This window comes from Hemitrygon akajei, chromosome 20 (assembly GCF_048418815.1).
Source record: "Hemitrygon akajei chromosome 20, sHemAka1.3, whole genome shotgun sequence".
NCBI classification, from domain to species: Eukaryota; Metazoa; Chordata; class Chondrichthyes; order Myliobatiformes; family Dasyatidae; genus Hemitrygon; species Hemitrygon akajei.
In genome coordinates, this window is record NC_133143.1 from 22151766 (window position 1) to 22165524 (window position 13759).

At 39.2% G+C, this 13759-nt stretch overlaps 1 protein-coding gene across 5 annotated transcripts in view; it reads right to left on the reverse strand.

The window, feature by feature from the left end:
* kif13a (kinesin family member 13A) overlaps positions 1-13759 on the reverse strand; it is a 235687-nt gene that overhangs the window by 25525 nt on the left and 196403 nt on the right. For all 5 annotated transcript variants that reach the window (XR_012095681.1, XM_073024008.1, XM_073024006.1 and 2 more), the window contains 4 exons: positions 7559-7735; positions 6208-6300; positions 3514-3666; positions 2529-2606 (listed from right to left, as the gene is read on the reverse strand). Coding sequence is in view for 4 of the 5 variants with exons in the window: in XM_073024008.1 (XP_072880109.1) it covers positions 2529-2606; positions 3514-3666; positions 6208-6300; positions 7559-7735 (501 nt within the window). In the remaining variant the exon portion in view is untranslated. The remainder of the gene's footprint in view (positions 1-2528; positions 2607-3513; positions 3667-6207; positions 6301-7558; positions 7736-13759) is intronic.

A 13759-nucleotide genomic window follows, 5' to 3' on the forward strand; every position in this document is an offset into this window, starting at 1 on the left:
ACTCCTAATCTAAATCAGCAACTTGTCTACATGAGATATTTTGCTTCACCTACACCACTTGGATGCCAAACACTAAAATCTTTTAGTAAAATCCTCAAGTAGATATGTTGCAATTTGTATTTTTCCTCTCAGCTGCGTTGTAAGCACAGAGAGGTGTATGCTGTTTGAAACTCGCAGGAACTCCCTGCAAAAGGCCAGGAGCCATTATGTGTGGGTCAGTGTGTTCCAGATCTTCCTTTCTTCACAGCGCAAGGACAAGCAGGTCCTGTGTCCAGGGACACAAATGAGATGTGCAGAGCTGAAGGGACAAGTACCCTAATGAGGTTGCTGAACTATGAGAATGCAAGTGGTTTGATCTTTCTCTATTAATTTTCTTTAATGCTTTTAGTTTCTTAAATCTAAAAAATAAAAAAAAACATTTATTTGGAATATTTCTAACATCTTAAATTATTTAGTTATTTCAACTGATAATTACAAATCATCTAAGAACAATATACTGTATTATAAAGCAACCTAGACCACAGATGAGAGCTAAGTGGCAGTATTCAAGACAAAAATTAAATAAAATGCAGGCAAATTTTTAAGGACGATTCACAGAAAAGGCCATCAGGCAGCCAGGGGACAGTGCCTCAGGATTCACGGTCCGAGACTTGGTGATTATTTCCAATTAGTGAGGCTGTAAAATCACTACTGCAAAAATAATACAGAGGATTTGTGGAGCTGAGTATAAGGATTACAACACATGCTAAATTTCCATATTTATTGCTGTGTTTACCTCTCTTCACTTTTGACCATTGTTGCTGACAAATGTGCTTACAGAAACCCAGTGTTGTCAGAAGCCTTGCAAACAAAATACTTCAGATGCTAGAAGTCTGAAATGAAAACAGAAAATGCTGAGCAGATTGGCAGCATCTATTGTTGGGGTTCCCAAGCTGGGGTCCAGAGACCCGTCTAGCAGCAAAATTGATCCAAAATCAAGACAAAACAATTGCTGTCAGCCTGCGACCCCAGACAGAGTTATTATACTTGTATGACAGGTCCACAGCTCCAATGATTGCTCCAAAGAGTCGTATTCCCTATTCCAATTCTTTATTAGCAACTAGCAAGCGCACAATTGAGCAGTATTGAGCATTATCTCAGTGGTCAGAAAAGATACGACCTCTGCTGGACCTACAAACTACCATGAAATAAGCAAGAATACAAAACTTATTCCCTTCACTTTTACCACGCCCCCACGCATGTGACTAGTTATCATAATACACATAATGAACGAGCAACACAGAATACAACGCAGATAGAAAATGGATACATGGCGCCTACACCTTGCTTAATGGTATTGGTCCATTGCATAATAAATGTTGGAAACCCCTGATCTATAGAGAAGAGATCAATAGATACTCAGGTTAGTGATCTTTTATCAGCACTCACTACCAGTTTCCTTTCTTAGTCCTGATAATGCTCATTGACTGTTCCTCGCCCACCTGCGTTTTACAGCATTTTCTATTTTATTTCATCGAAGCAGCAGCCTGGACATGCCTGTGCTGGTACCAACTCCTCATTCACAGCAACATTAGGACAAGTTCCTTCTTGGAACATGTGATGCATTTTAGAGGTTGCACTGCACGCATCTGTGGTCAAAGGTGTTACTTCCACGTAGGATCACTTTGCAGAGCGACACTAAGCCTCCTGTGGACAAGGTCAGGTGACTGAACAGTTTTACATTGATCCACATCAGTTCTGTTGCCGAATACACAGATGCAACCACACAACCTCTTAACCACTACTCATAAAGATTGCAAAGCTTTTCATTATTTAAGATCTCGCCAAAAATTATTCGAAATATTCAGCTGTCATTTTGGTATGACTACCACTTATATCAGAAGAAGAAAACCAAGCTAGTGGTCCATGTAGTGATTTTAAAAATATCAAAATGAGCTACTGTGCAAAATCTGGTTGCATCTTGCATCAGATTTGAAGGCTTTCTCATCAACTGGATTCTCATCAAGGCAACAGTAATGCGCACATAGTATATATATATATATATTATATATATATAGACACACACACACACCTCAAAGCACTTTGGACCACAAATGAATGCCCAATATTACTTGACAATTTTTAAAAATGCAGGCAAATTTTGAAGATAATATTTTGGTGCAATGTACTGCAAAGAGAAACTTGGTACTATACCTTGTCGTCCACTTGAAGACAAATACTTTTAACACTTTCCCTCCCTTGACCGCTTCCCCACAATATTACATCACTTTTAAGCTTTTGCATATAAAACTTAGTTCAAGTAGACGGAACTTTGATCAAGCTTGAATAAATTCCACATCTATATTGTTCTTTTGGTTCTGAGTCTTATGAAAAGTAAAGCTACTTCAACTAGTATATCGATTGTTAATAGCTGAGGGCATCCCAGAGTGCTTTACTAACAGTACCAAAAGCCATCCCGGTGCCCACTCTTGTACACATGATGATATATCTGTCTGTTGTTGACCCGCTTTACTTGTTGTGGTACATACATGTTGGACATTAGGTGTGCTGACACTCCTCTTCATGTACTTCCCTTTTGAAGAAAGTGCTTCTTTCACGGTAACTGCCTAATAACGGGATTAACAAAAAGAGTCAGGTTAACATGGGCATGATGAAGGAGAGGTCATAGTCTGCTTTAAATATAATTATTAGTAAATGAAAAAGCAGTTACCTACAAAAGCTGAAACTCTTGGAAACAACTTACAACAAACCATATTGGAGTGCAAGATTCTTTTTAGTCAATTCCTCTAATGATCCAAATTTTGACAAATGCATAATCTTGTTATATTCAAGAACTATGTTAAAACATGCTTGAACTGTACAATAACATCGGAATGTTAAGCTATTTAGACTGTGACTGAAGTCACTTTTCACAATTATCAGAGATCAGATGCAAGGCCATTTTCACTAGGAACCTCACCCATCTCCCTTTCTAAATTCCTTCTGCATTCATTATCGTCAGTTTTCAGGTAACAAACAAACAGAAAAAATACTATTGATGGCTCATCAAAGTTACATGTCATATTTTGCAGACTAATAAAGCAACAGGGACCATAGATATCACCCAAGAGCCACAACAACCAATGGCCCAGTGCTTAAATTTCACATTGGGTCTTGTATCCTTCAGGGCATGAAACAGATATGCAAGGGACAGAGAACAGAAAACCTATGAAGACTACAAACTGTTTATTATATATCTTAACAAAACATCAACTTTTTATGTTTGCACTGGCTGACCAACTAATAAATCATACCATCTCTTTTTGATAATTACACTATATTCTTAAGATATTTTGCAAAATAAACTTCCCTTTAGACTTTGTGATACCTTAGCTAACTTGCAGACATCACTTTGTGACAAAATAGCTGAATTCTGAACAGTGTATAACATTCCTAAAACCATAAACATTTGGCGTGTGCTTGGGCAGACACTCAGAGCAGATGTTTGCCAGTGATCCGAATACAGAGTCTGACCTGTCGGAGTCGTTCCAAGCTCAGGATATTCTCAACCTCTAACACTCCTCTGGTGTACTTCTCAATGTAGGTTTCACCATCACCTGAACCATCATTTTCACTCTTAGCTGCCATTAGTGCCAGGGTCTCTCGATCTTCTGTCTCTTCTGAGGCCTGTAAGGAATAAGGGTACCTCATCAATGTTATGAAAAATCCAAAAAGCAGACGAATCTTGAATTGTGTGATGTTTTATAATTTCACTGTTCCATTTCAACAAACAGTGAAAATATTAAGTTTAATTACTTCTATGAAATGAAAGGTCATATGTTGAGTATCAGGTGTATCTGAATTAAGTTTGAAGTGCATTTATTATCAAAGTATGTATACTACTTGAGCAAGGCACTTAACCACACATTGCTCTGCGACGACACCGGTGCCAAGCTGTACTGGCCCTTGCCCTTCCCTTGGACAACATCGGTGGTGTGGAGAGGGGAGACTTGCAGCATGGGCAACTGCCAGTCTCCCATACAACCCTGCCCAGGCCTGCGCCCTGGAATCTTTCCAAGGCGCAAATCCATGGTCTCTCGAGACTAATGGATGCCTATTATTATGTATACTATACACAACCTTGAGATTTGCCTCCTTACAGGCAGCCATAAAACAAGGAAATCCAAAAGAATCCATTTAATAAGACCATCAAACACCCAATATGCAGAAAAAAAACAAACTGTACAAACAATTAAAGTAAGGAAATAACATTCATAACTGAAATTCACAGAAGTGAGTCCACAGCCATGAAGCCAGTCATCACTGCAGAAGATCCAGGAGCCCCTGGTTGCAGGCCACAGCCTCAGTTCAGTGCAAAGTAGAGTAAACCCCGTGGAACAGCGAGCTGAACACTGGCCTGTCCATCTCCTCCTGCCCCAACATCCTGACCATTTCAATCTGACCCGGCACTTAAATCGGCCAAATGCCAAGTTGTTCCTCGCTCTTGGACTCGGGCTCTGCCACTATGATACACTCTTGGGCCCAGGTCTTGCCACCTCAATCCAGCCCGTACCCGACCTTATCAGTCTGGCCTGTTATTGTTTACCTGGAAACAAGTAATAGTACTACCTCCCCCGAATGCTTGACAAATTATCTCCTTGGCTAAATGGTGGCGCGATCAATTTTCACATGGCAAATTGCTAATAGCAGGAGAAATAATAGGAAGGCCCAGGTATTGAAATAACTTCACTTTTAGGCATCAATTATGATTTAAATCACATCTAGTTTCTTCTTTGGGTACAACAGGACAGATAGAACAGCTGAAGATTCTCAGAATTAAAATCAAATCTGTAAGTTCCAAAATTAAATAGTCACTCAAGTGATTGTTTCCAATGATAAGACCACTGTTTGAAATACATTTTTCATCTAGATTCTCCTATTCCACATTGAGATTCTGAGTGTCCAGTGTTAGGTGTCTTTCAGGTCCATTATCTTTGCAGCTAGTGTTTACGGGCAACAGTGTCTACAGCAGGTAAGGCTACAGGGAAAACCAATCAGACACATGTTGACACTTAGACACACATCAGCCTTCAACAACACCACTAGTAGGAAATTTGACCTTCTCTTTCACTCCAGCTAAATGTGGTATTGCTATTTATATGCAGGCCGTTTGGAAGGCAAAAGCTATGGTGATAAAGGAGCAAAGATATATTGCTGGAACTCGGAGTGTAGCATGCAGTTTTGTTTTCCCGATCTATGGAAAAACATTCTCACCATGAAGGTAACAAAATAAAGTATACCAGACCGAATTTTGGCATGGCAGGGAAGGTGCATGAGGAAAGACGAGGTTCATTGGAATTTAACGCTTTGGAATTTAAAAAGGATAAAATGGGACCTCATTAATACCTATAAACCTCTGACAGGACTTGATGGATTAGTTTCAGGGAGGATGTTCCTAATAGCTTACAACCAGAGTTCATCTCAGATGCAGAGTCTGCCATTTTGAATGGAGATCAGAAACATTTCTTATTCCAAAAGATAAAGAACCTGTGCAATTCTCTGCCACAGAGGGCCATGGGGTCAAACTCATCAAACATACACAAGGAGGAGATGGGTATCTTTTATTCTTTAATTAAAAGATCATCTGGGATCTTGAGAAAAAGCAGGTTCATGACATTTCAGTGGTTGATCAGCTATGATCATTTATGACTGATTGAGCAGATCAGAGCACTGAATGGCCGATTCGTTCCTGCACCAAATTGCACGTTTCTGGGATTTTTTAGGTGCTAGCCCATACAAATTCTGTGTGGTACACAACCTTCTGAAGCATTTTAATTACAGTGAACAATTCAACAACTGAAAAGGAACCCTAGGTTTCCCGCTCATCTCGTCTTTTTCCCATTTAACAAAAAAATCTGTCATTTCTCACTGATGCTATGAATTTAGTGCCAGCCTGCAAAGCAATAGATTTTTTTTCCATTAAGGATTTACATGTCCTAGCTAACCATGACTAAGTTTACCAAAACTGTTTCAAACTAAACACAAAAGATAAAGAGTACCTCTTTAATTTGGAATTCAAATTTTCATCAAGCAAAAGCTTAACATTTTAACCCAACTTGTGTCTTAATTTTCACAAACCCAATACTTCTTCCTCAAAAGCCTATTCATCATGATTATCCGAATGAAGTAACCAGTATTCTTCATCATGATTGTCAGACACTGACTTACCTTGGGTATGTTGGAAACTATTTCATAGGTGACGCCACAAGAATGTAGAATGTACTTGTAGGACATTCTCCGCTTCAAACTCTGTGTAAAGCTCTGTAAAAGTTATTAGAAAAACATTTTTGAATTATGAATATATTAAATTAATTTTCTCACTAAGATAAATTTAACAAGCAGTATAAAAATCATACAGACAGATACTTTCATCAACTCTACTCTTTAAATGTTGGCTTTTCTATTTGGATCAGATGCATAATCATTGCTTTCTTTTTGTAATTGTTAACCACCTTTATGAACTCTAAACTTTAGTTAAAATTAACTCAGAAAGATATGAAGAATAGATTTATTAATGAAAAATGGGTCAGCCAGAGCAACAAGAAATACAAAGGGAGCTTAGTAATCTGTGATTAGTGGGTCATGTACCGATCCCTTAAAGACCCATCAACTACAATCACAGATCATAAGTATGATGCAATATCCACCTATACATTCAATCCAGATACAGTGCTTTTACAGTCAATACCACTGGATTCAATATCCACTAGCAGTTCACAGTGTACCCACTTTAACTAAACCGGTGTTGCAGCATTGGTAACTCTCTCAGCAGGGCCTGCTTTCTGTGGGAATTCTAACTGAGAAGAAGACAAAAGGTTATCAACAAGTAATCTGAACTTCTACGCTTTCCCTCAGCACCCTTGAATTTCCTACCTGACATTTGTGCAGTAGGAGAGCAGTGTGCAAGGAAAAGATTCCCCCCCCCCCCCCCCCGACATCCTACCCTCAATTATACAAAGGAAGGTAATGATCATGGACTAACCAGCAATGCACAATCCTGTCTTCAAATACTTTAAAAGACACCTGAATTTCAGCAGAAGGAGGCCAAGGCATAGCACTGGCATAAAGTTTCTGAAGAGTAAAGGGAAGAATACGTATACTACTCCTCTCCATTCTGCCTCCTAACGTGCATTGGTTTTGGATTCCAAATGCAGAAACAGTAGACCTGCAGCACTAGTTTCAAATTAAACCAATTTCTGTGTGGGTGCAACCTAAAATGTGGCAGCTGTTTGTGCAAACAAGATAGGGCAATGCTGATCCATGTTATTCCACAGAGCACATTATTAACACTGCTACTTAACATGGAAAACATCATAAGTGTGTCTCCGTAACGATAATAAAGCTTAATATTTCACATGGATGTCTTTTGTCCCTGCAGTTCAAGGCATTGGAGTATGAGCCAGATTCCCTGCTAAAATGTATTCAGAGGAAGGAGAATTATTAGAGGTGATGTGCAGTTTTCCTTTGGTTGGCTGGAAAATATCGGATTATTTGTTCATTTCAATCAGTAACTTCATACCTGCTTATTGTAAACATTGACGGCTATGCGTTTACGTAACACCAGCTCCACAGCAGCTGGATGGCTGAGCTGCACTGTGACCTTTACAATCAAGTAGATGCGCTCATTCTGGTTGGTAACTTTGTTCAAGTATATTGAATCATGGACTGATGAGTCCCAGGATGCAACAGCAGAGACCTGGTGCCAGAAGAGAAAAAGCCCTGGTTTATAACAGGATCTTAAGTTTCTACATTAAAGTTACCAGTACTTTTTCAGTTTAAGATCATCACATATAGAGGATGCATTTTATTGTTATAATTATATTGCAGAAAGTTAAAAGAGGTTTATTGTGCTCTTGGATTCATTACTCAGAGAAACCAGCTCAGTAAATTGAAATCATTTATTTTCCCTTTCCTTTTCCCTTGGTAAGTTGTCTGTGTGACAGCAGCTGCCAATTATATAAGCACTGAGATGCACTCTGTGAGCTCCAATTAAAGTCCTGGAACACACTGACAAGGATGCCAAAAATAATTTGCATTAGACAAGTGTACAACAACACTATCCGCCAGGGCAAGGGTTGCTTGTGCTGTGAAATGAAGCAATTCTGCATCTTTTCACTGTGCGGCAACTTCAAGCATATAATCTGTAGAGCAAATCCCCAGTCAAATGAGCCACTGGTATGTGTGGCATTTTAAGTGAGTTCTCTGGTTTCTCTGTGGAATAAATGTCAGAGGTCAGCTGGCTCCAGCCTGCTGGAGTCAGCTCATTAAACAAGGATTACTGTAGGTTTACAATATCATTTTCCTTGAAGTAAGGTGCTCATAAACTAATATTCTCAAAGATACAAATCAGTTCATACTTTATCTCTCTTGACAATATGCTGATCAATATTATATATGGTGGCTAATAAGCAGTTAGAGGAGGCAGAGACAAATATGAACTATGAAGTAAATAATAAGTGAAAATATCAAATTATGCAAGGGCAATCCTTTTTGGAAAGTGTGATATTCACTGGAGATTAGCCTTAATTAAGCAAGGGTTCAATTCTAAAAGTTGTTGTTTTCAGATTCTTCTAAGGTTTCATTCCTATCTTCGTCTCTGATCCTACAATCAACTTCCTCCAAGTGTTGCACATTCCAAATTTTCACCACTCTATTTTTGACAGTTGTGCTGATTTTTTTTTTGGTAGCACCTTCGAACATTTTAATATTAAATTCATATATAAAGGAAGTTGCATTGGATATCTTTCAAATAAACTCCCCTCCACTGAATGCACTTTACTGTCTTCAGAAAACAACCACTATTATCAAGGACTTTTCCTAAGAATCAGAATCAGGTTTAATATCACTGGCACATGTCGTGAAATTTGTGGTCTTTGTGGCAGCAATACAATGAAATACATAATTATAAAAAAAAAGAACTACAACAAGTATATATAAAATAGTTAAGTAAGTAGTGCAAAACATTAGTAAGGCACTATTAGTAATAGTAATGGCTTCAATGTCCATTCAGAGATTGGATGGCAGAGGGAAAGAAGCTGTTCCTGAGTATTTGAGTGTGTGCCTCCTTCCTGATGGTAGCAATGATAAGAGGACATGTCCTGGGTGATAGGGGTCCTTAATGATGGATGCTGCCTTTTTAAGGCATTGCTCCTTGAATATGCTGAATTCTACAGATGCTAGAGTCCATGATGGAGATGTCTGAGTTCACAACTCTCTGCAGCTTCTTTCAATCCTGTGCAGTTAGCCCTCCACCCATACCAGACGGTAATGTAGCCAGTCAGAATGTTCTCTTCAGTACATCTGTAGAAATCTGTAGAAGGTTGACCCCCAGCATTTTTGCCGGTATCCAATTTTTCAGCTGGGTAGACTGGAGCATTGTGTGCTTGCTCAAGGACACACACGCTGCGCTTGGCTGGGCTCGAACTCACGACCTTCAGGTCGCTAGTCGAACTCCCTAACCACTTGGCCACATTGAGGTGAAGGGTGGCGGCAATAACAATGGTAAACAGAGTGGGTGCAATGATTGCAGCCCTGTCTGACTCCTGTCTTGACAGTGAAGGGTTCTGATTCAGCACCACTAGTCAAGTCAAGTCACTTTTTATTGTCATTTCGACCATAACTGTTGGTACGGTACACAGTAAAAACAAGACCATGGTGCTACATGAAACAGTACAAAAACTACACTGAACTACGTGAAAACAACACAGAAAAAAACTACATTAGGCTACAGACCTACCCAGGACTGCATGAAGTGCACAAAACAGTGCAGACATTACAATAAATAATAAACAAGACAATAGGCACAGTAGAGTTGGTGTCAGTCTAGGCTCTGGGTATTGAGGAGTCTGATGGCTTGGGGGAAGATGGCAGGAAGGAGAAGAGTTTGTACGATGGGTGCGTGGGGTCCTTCATAATGCTGTTTGCATAGCGGATGTAGCATGTAGTGTAAATGTCCGTAATGGCAGGAAGAGAGACCCCAATGATCTTCTCAGCTGACCTCACTATTTGCTGCAGGGTCTCGCAATCCGAGATGGTGCAATTTCCAAACCAGGAAGTGATGCAGCTGCTCAGGATGCTCTCAATACAGCCCCTATAGAATGTGATGAGGATGGGGGGTGGGAGATGGACTTTCCTCAGCCTTCGCAGAAAGTAGAGACGCTGCTGGGCTTTCTTTGCTATGGAGCTGGTGTTGAGGGACCAGGTGAGATTCTCCGCCAGATGAACACCAAGAAATTTGGTGCTCTTAACGATCTCTACCGAGGAACCGTCAATATTCAGCGGGGAGTGGTCACTCCGTGCCCTCCTGAAGTCAACAGCTATCTCTTTTGTTTTGTTCACATTCAGAGACAGGTTGTTGGCTCTGCACCAGTCTATTGCTGAGTACACTGGCTGACATTCCATCATGTAGTAGGAACAACAGCAGGCCTGACTGAAAGTATGTAAAGCAATGATTATGACACGCTGTGTTAATATTTTAATGGTAAAACAGCAAAACACATAAATGTGTGATGAGAAAGAGACAATAAACAGGAAGCCGAATAGCCATAAGACAAATTTCCACAAGGTCATGGATGTGATGCAGCACAACCAGGAAGCCTTTGATTGAATAGAGAAATAAGCAGTTGAGAAGGCAAGGACAGAAATTAACCTATGAAATAAATAATTGGTGAAAGCATTAATTTCGGGCAATCCCTTCTAAAAACTGAAAATATTCACTGGAGATTAGTTTTTTGATTAAATAAGGTCTCTGTTTATTTTAAGGGGTCTTACAAACAGAGGTGGATGCTAAACATTGGGTTAACGATATAAAATAAATTACCGTAGATGCCGGATTATAAGCCGCTACTTTTTTCCCACATTTTGAACAGCTTTGAACACTGCGGCCTTTACTACGGTGCGGCTAATGCATGATTTTTTTTCATGCCGCCAAAAACATTTTGCCTCGTAACAGTAGACCAATAAAATTGATGAGTAGTTCACAGAGGTCCAATGAAATTGTACGATAAATCAAGCGCACTTTCACAATTAAATTATTGTAAATCAGTCATTTGTACTCACCCTCATCAACATGGAAAACACTCGAAGAAAAGCATTGTGCTGCCTTTATGGCAGTTATTTAGTTTATAATATTTTCGCTTAGTAATTCATTTGTTAGTATTTTCTAGTTAAAGTTAGAAGTGTTTTAAGTATATTTGTTTTCTGTACTACATCCCGGGATGCTTGTGGGAAATACCGGTTTGCGATAAACGGAAAGGTGGGGGGGGGGGGGGAGCGCATTAGACCCAAGTGAAAACGCTGCTTTTAAGTTAAAGGCGATCAATAACTTTTCCTGGTAGGCTGCAGTATATATTTTTTTACCAGTCGTTAGGAGATATTGGAATGTTGTTCGTGCACTGTTCAGTAAAAAAGTATACGCAACGTAATTTGTGTGTTACCGATACATATGTATATTTAAAAGTAGCCGTGTTACAGGCACGGTTTGAAAAAAAGCATTTGCAATATGTATTTGTTTATGTTACCATACGGATTTAATTAAAAGTTAAAAAATCCTCACGTGTAATATCTTTCTGAGTAAATATCTCATATTACAACGTGGGACACCTGCGGCTTAAAATCCGGTGCGGCTTGTACAAGTACAAAATTGATTTTCTTTCTAAAATTAGAGCCTGCGGCTTTTAATCAGGTGCGCTCTGTAGTATGGAATCTACGGTACATGGAAAAGCAGAGAGAAAGATTAAAGGCTGTGAGGAGACAGGAAGGAAATGGATGGGAAATAACATGATTGGATCGGCTCCTAAACAAGTGGGCATGGTGAAGGTATTATGTAAGATGCAAGAATACCAGTGAATTATTTGGATTCTTTCATCAGAAACTGTCACTTGCATCTTCTGTTTCTCTGAATATTTTTTTACCTAGTTCTGCTTTCAGAACTGAACTTTCTGGCTAAGAGTAACCTGGAATCCACTGCTGAGGCTCTAACTGTGCCAGAGTCTCATGCAAAATAATCAGGTCACGCAAGCCCGGAAGGCAGTGCAGAAAACAAAACCCCACTCCAGCCTTGCTGTTGGCTAACGCTGTCAAGCATTTCCATTGATTTATGAAATATCCCTGACATTCAGAAGTATTCAAAAACTTTAGGAAATATGGAAGTTTCTAAATTGAACAACTATGATAAAATAATTAAAAATATAATTGCAAACTATTTTTAAATGTAATTTTCTTCTTAGGACTTCACTTCTGTCATCTGGAAAATCTCCTTTTTAATGAATGTGGGATGCTGAGGCTGGTCTAACCTGGTGCAGGGTCACTGTGAGGAGGTTTGGCCACACTACATGCTGGGGAGTCACAGCAAGTTTTTGTTCCACTGCTGGACATCAGAACTTAGTGACAGTGTCATCACCCAAAATTTGTCTTTAACTTCAGGGGATATTCAATTGGCTACAAATGGAGGTTAATACAGCATACCAGCTGTTTGCATTGAACTTTAGGCATCTGACATTAAGAGTTAATCCACAAACTATTCTGCATCAATCGTGGCCTGAGAATGGTATTAGATTGGAAAACTACAGAAAGTAGCAGCGTATTTAGATCTGAGTGAAAGTCAAAAGTGGAAATGATACAGAGTTCTGTTGAACATCATCGACCAACTATTTAGATAAACAAGTTGTATTAGAATACCTTTTCTCATATGGAAAAAGTGAATAAACCAGTTAACCAGATATTCTACCCTAACATAGTCAGCGGACATACCTCAGGCAGCCAAAACTTTGTAGCATACAAAAACAGCCAAGTGTTGTTGCATCAGTTGGCAAGGTCACATCTGGAGTACTGATTAGGGCTTGGGTCTTTTTTATTAAGGGGAAAGTTCACTGAGTTGATTCCCTGGGGTGAAAAATTTGTCTTATTTGTAATGTTGGAAGTTTGATCAGATTGGGCCTTTTCTCATTCAAATTTAGAAAAGTGAGATATTATATCATTAAAAGTAAATGGAATATAGCCACTGTGTTATCAATAGTCCATGTCTATTCCTCACCACTTTGTGACTCCTATCTGATGTTATTTTCTTTCTCTGGTGCTTAACAGGGATGTGGTTAGGGATTCCTAATCATAATAATTGGTATAACATCACAAACTTTCTCCCAAAGTCCATGCAAAAAGTAAATATCAAACACTGGAGCAGGAACTAGGCTGGGTACCTCAAGGCTAAAAAAGGTGAAAAAGACAGATTGATTTAACAAGAAAGAATATTAAATTTGTATGTGAATTAGGTACTAATCAGTGTGAGTTGAGTGGGAGGAAGTTAAGTAGGGGAGTAGGAAGTGTCAGGAAGTATTGGCAGGACAAGGTAGACGTGTGGAGACAGCATAATGCCACCTGTAGTGTGATGGAGCAGCAGAATGAACAATGAGAGGATAAAAAGGACAAGGCAAACTAGATAAGTGGAAAGAGAGGAAGTGAGTAAGAATGTGCAGGTGTAGATAGAAGCCGGGTGCATCGCAGATGGAAAGCAGTTTCAAATTTAACTAAAAGCTGGAAAGCAAAGTATCAGCAATTCAGAAAGGAAGGGAGAGTTTTGATCCAGCATCTTGAAAGAACTTAATATCAATAAAATGCTTATAAATAGCTTAAATTTAATAAAGAAATTCAATATAAAAAATCTCAGTAATCCCCTTTTTCTTTAAAGGAGAAGAAAGAAGGTTTTAGTGCATTTTTGAGCAAT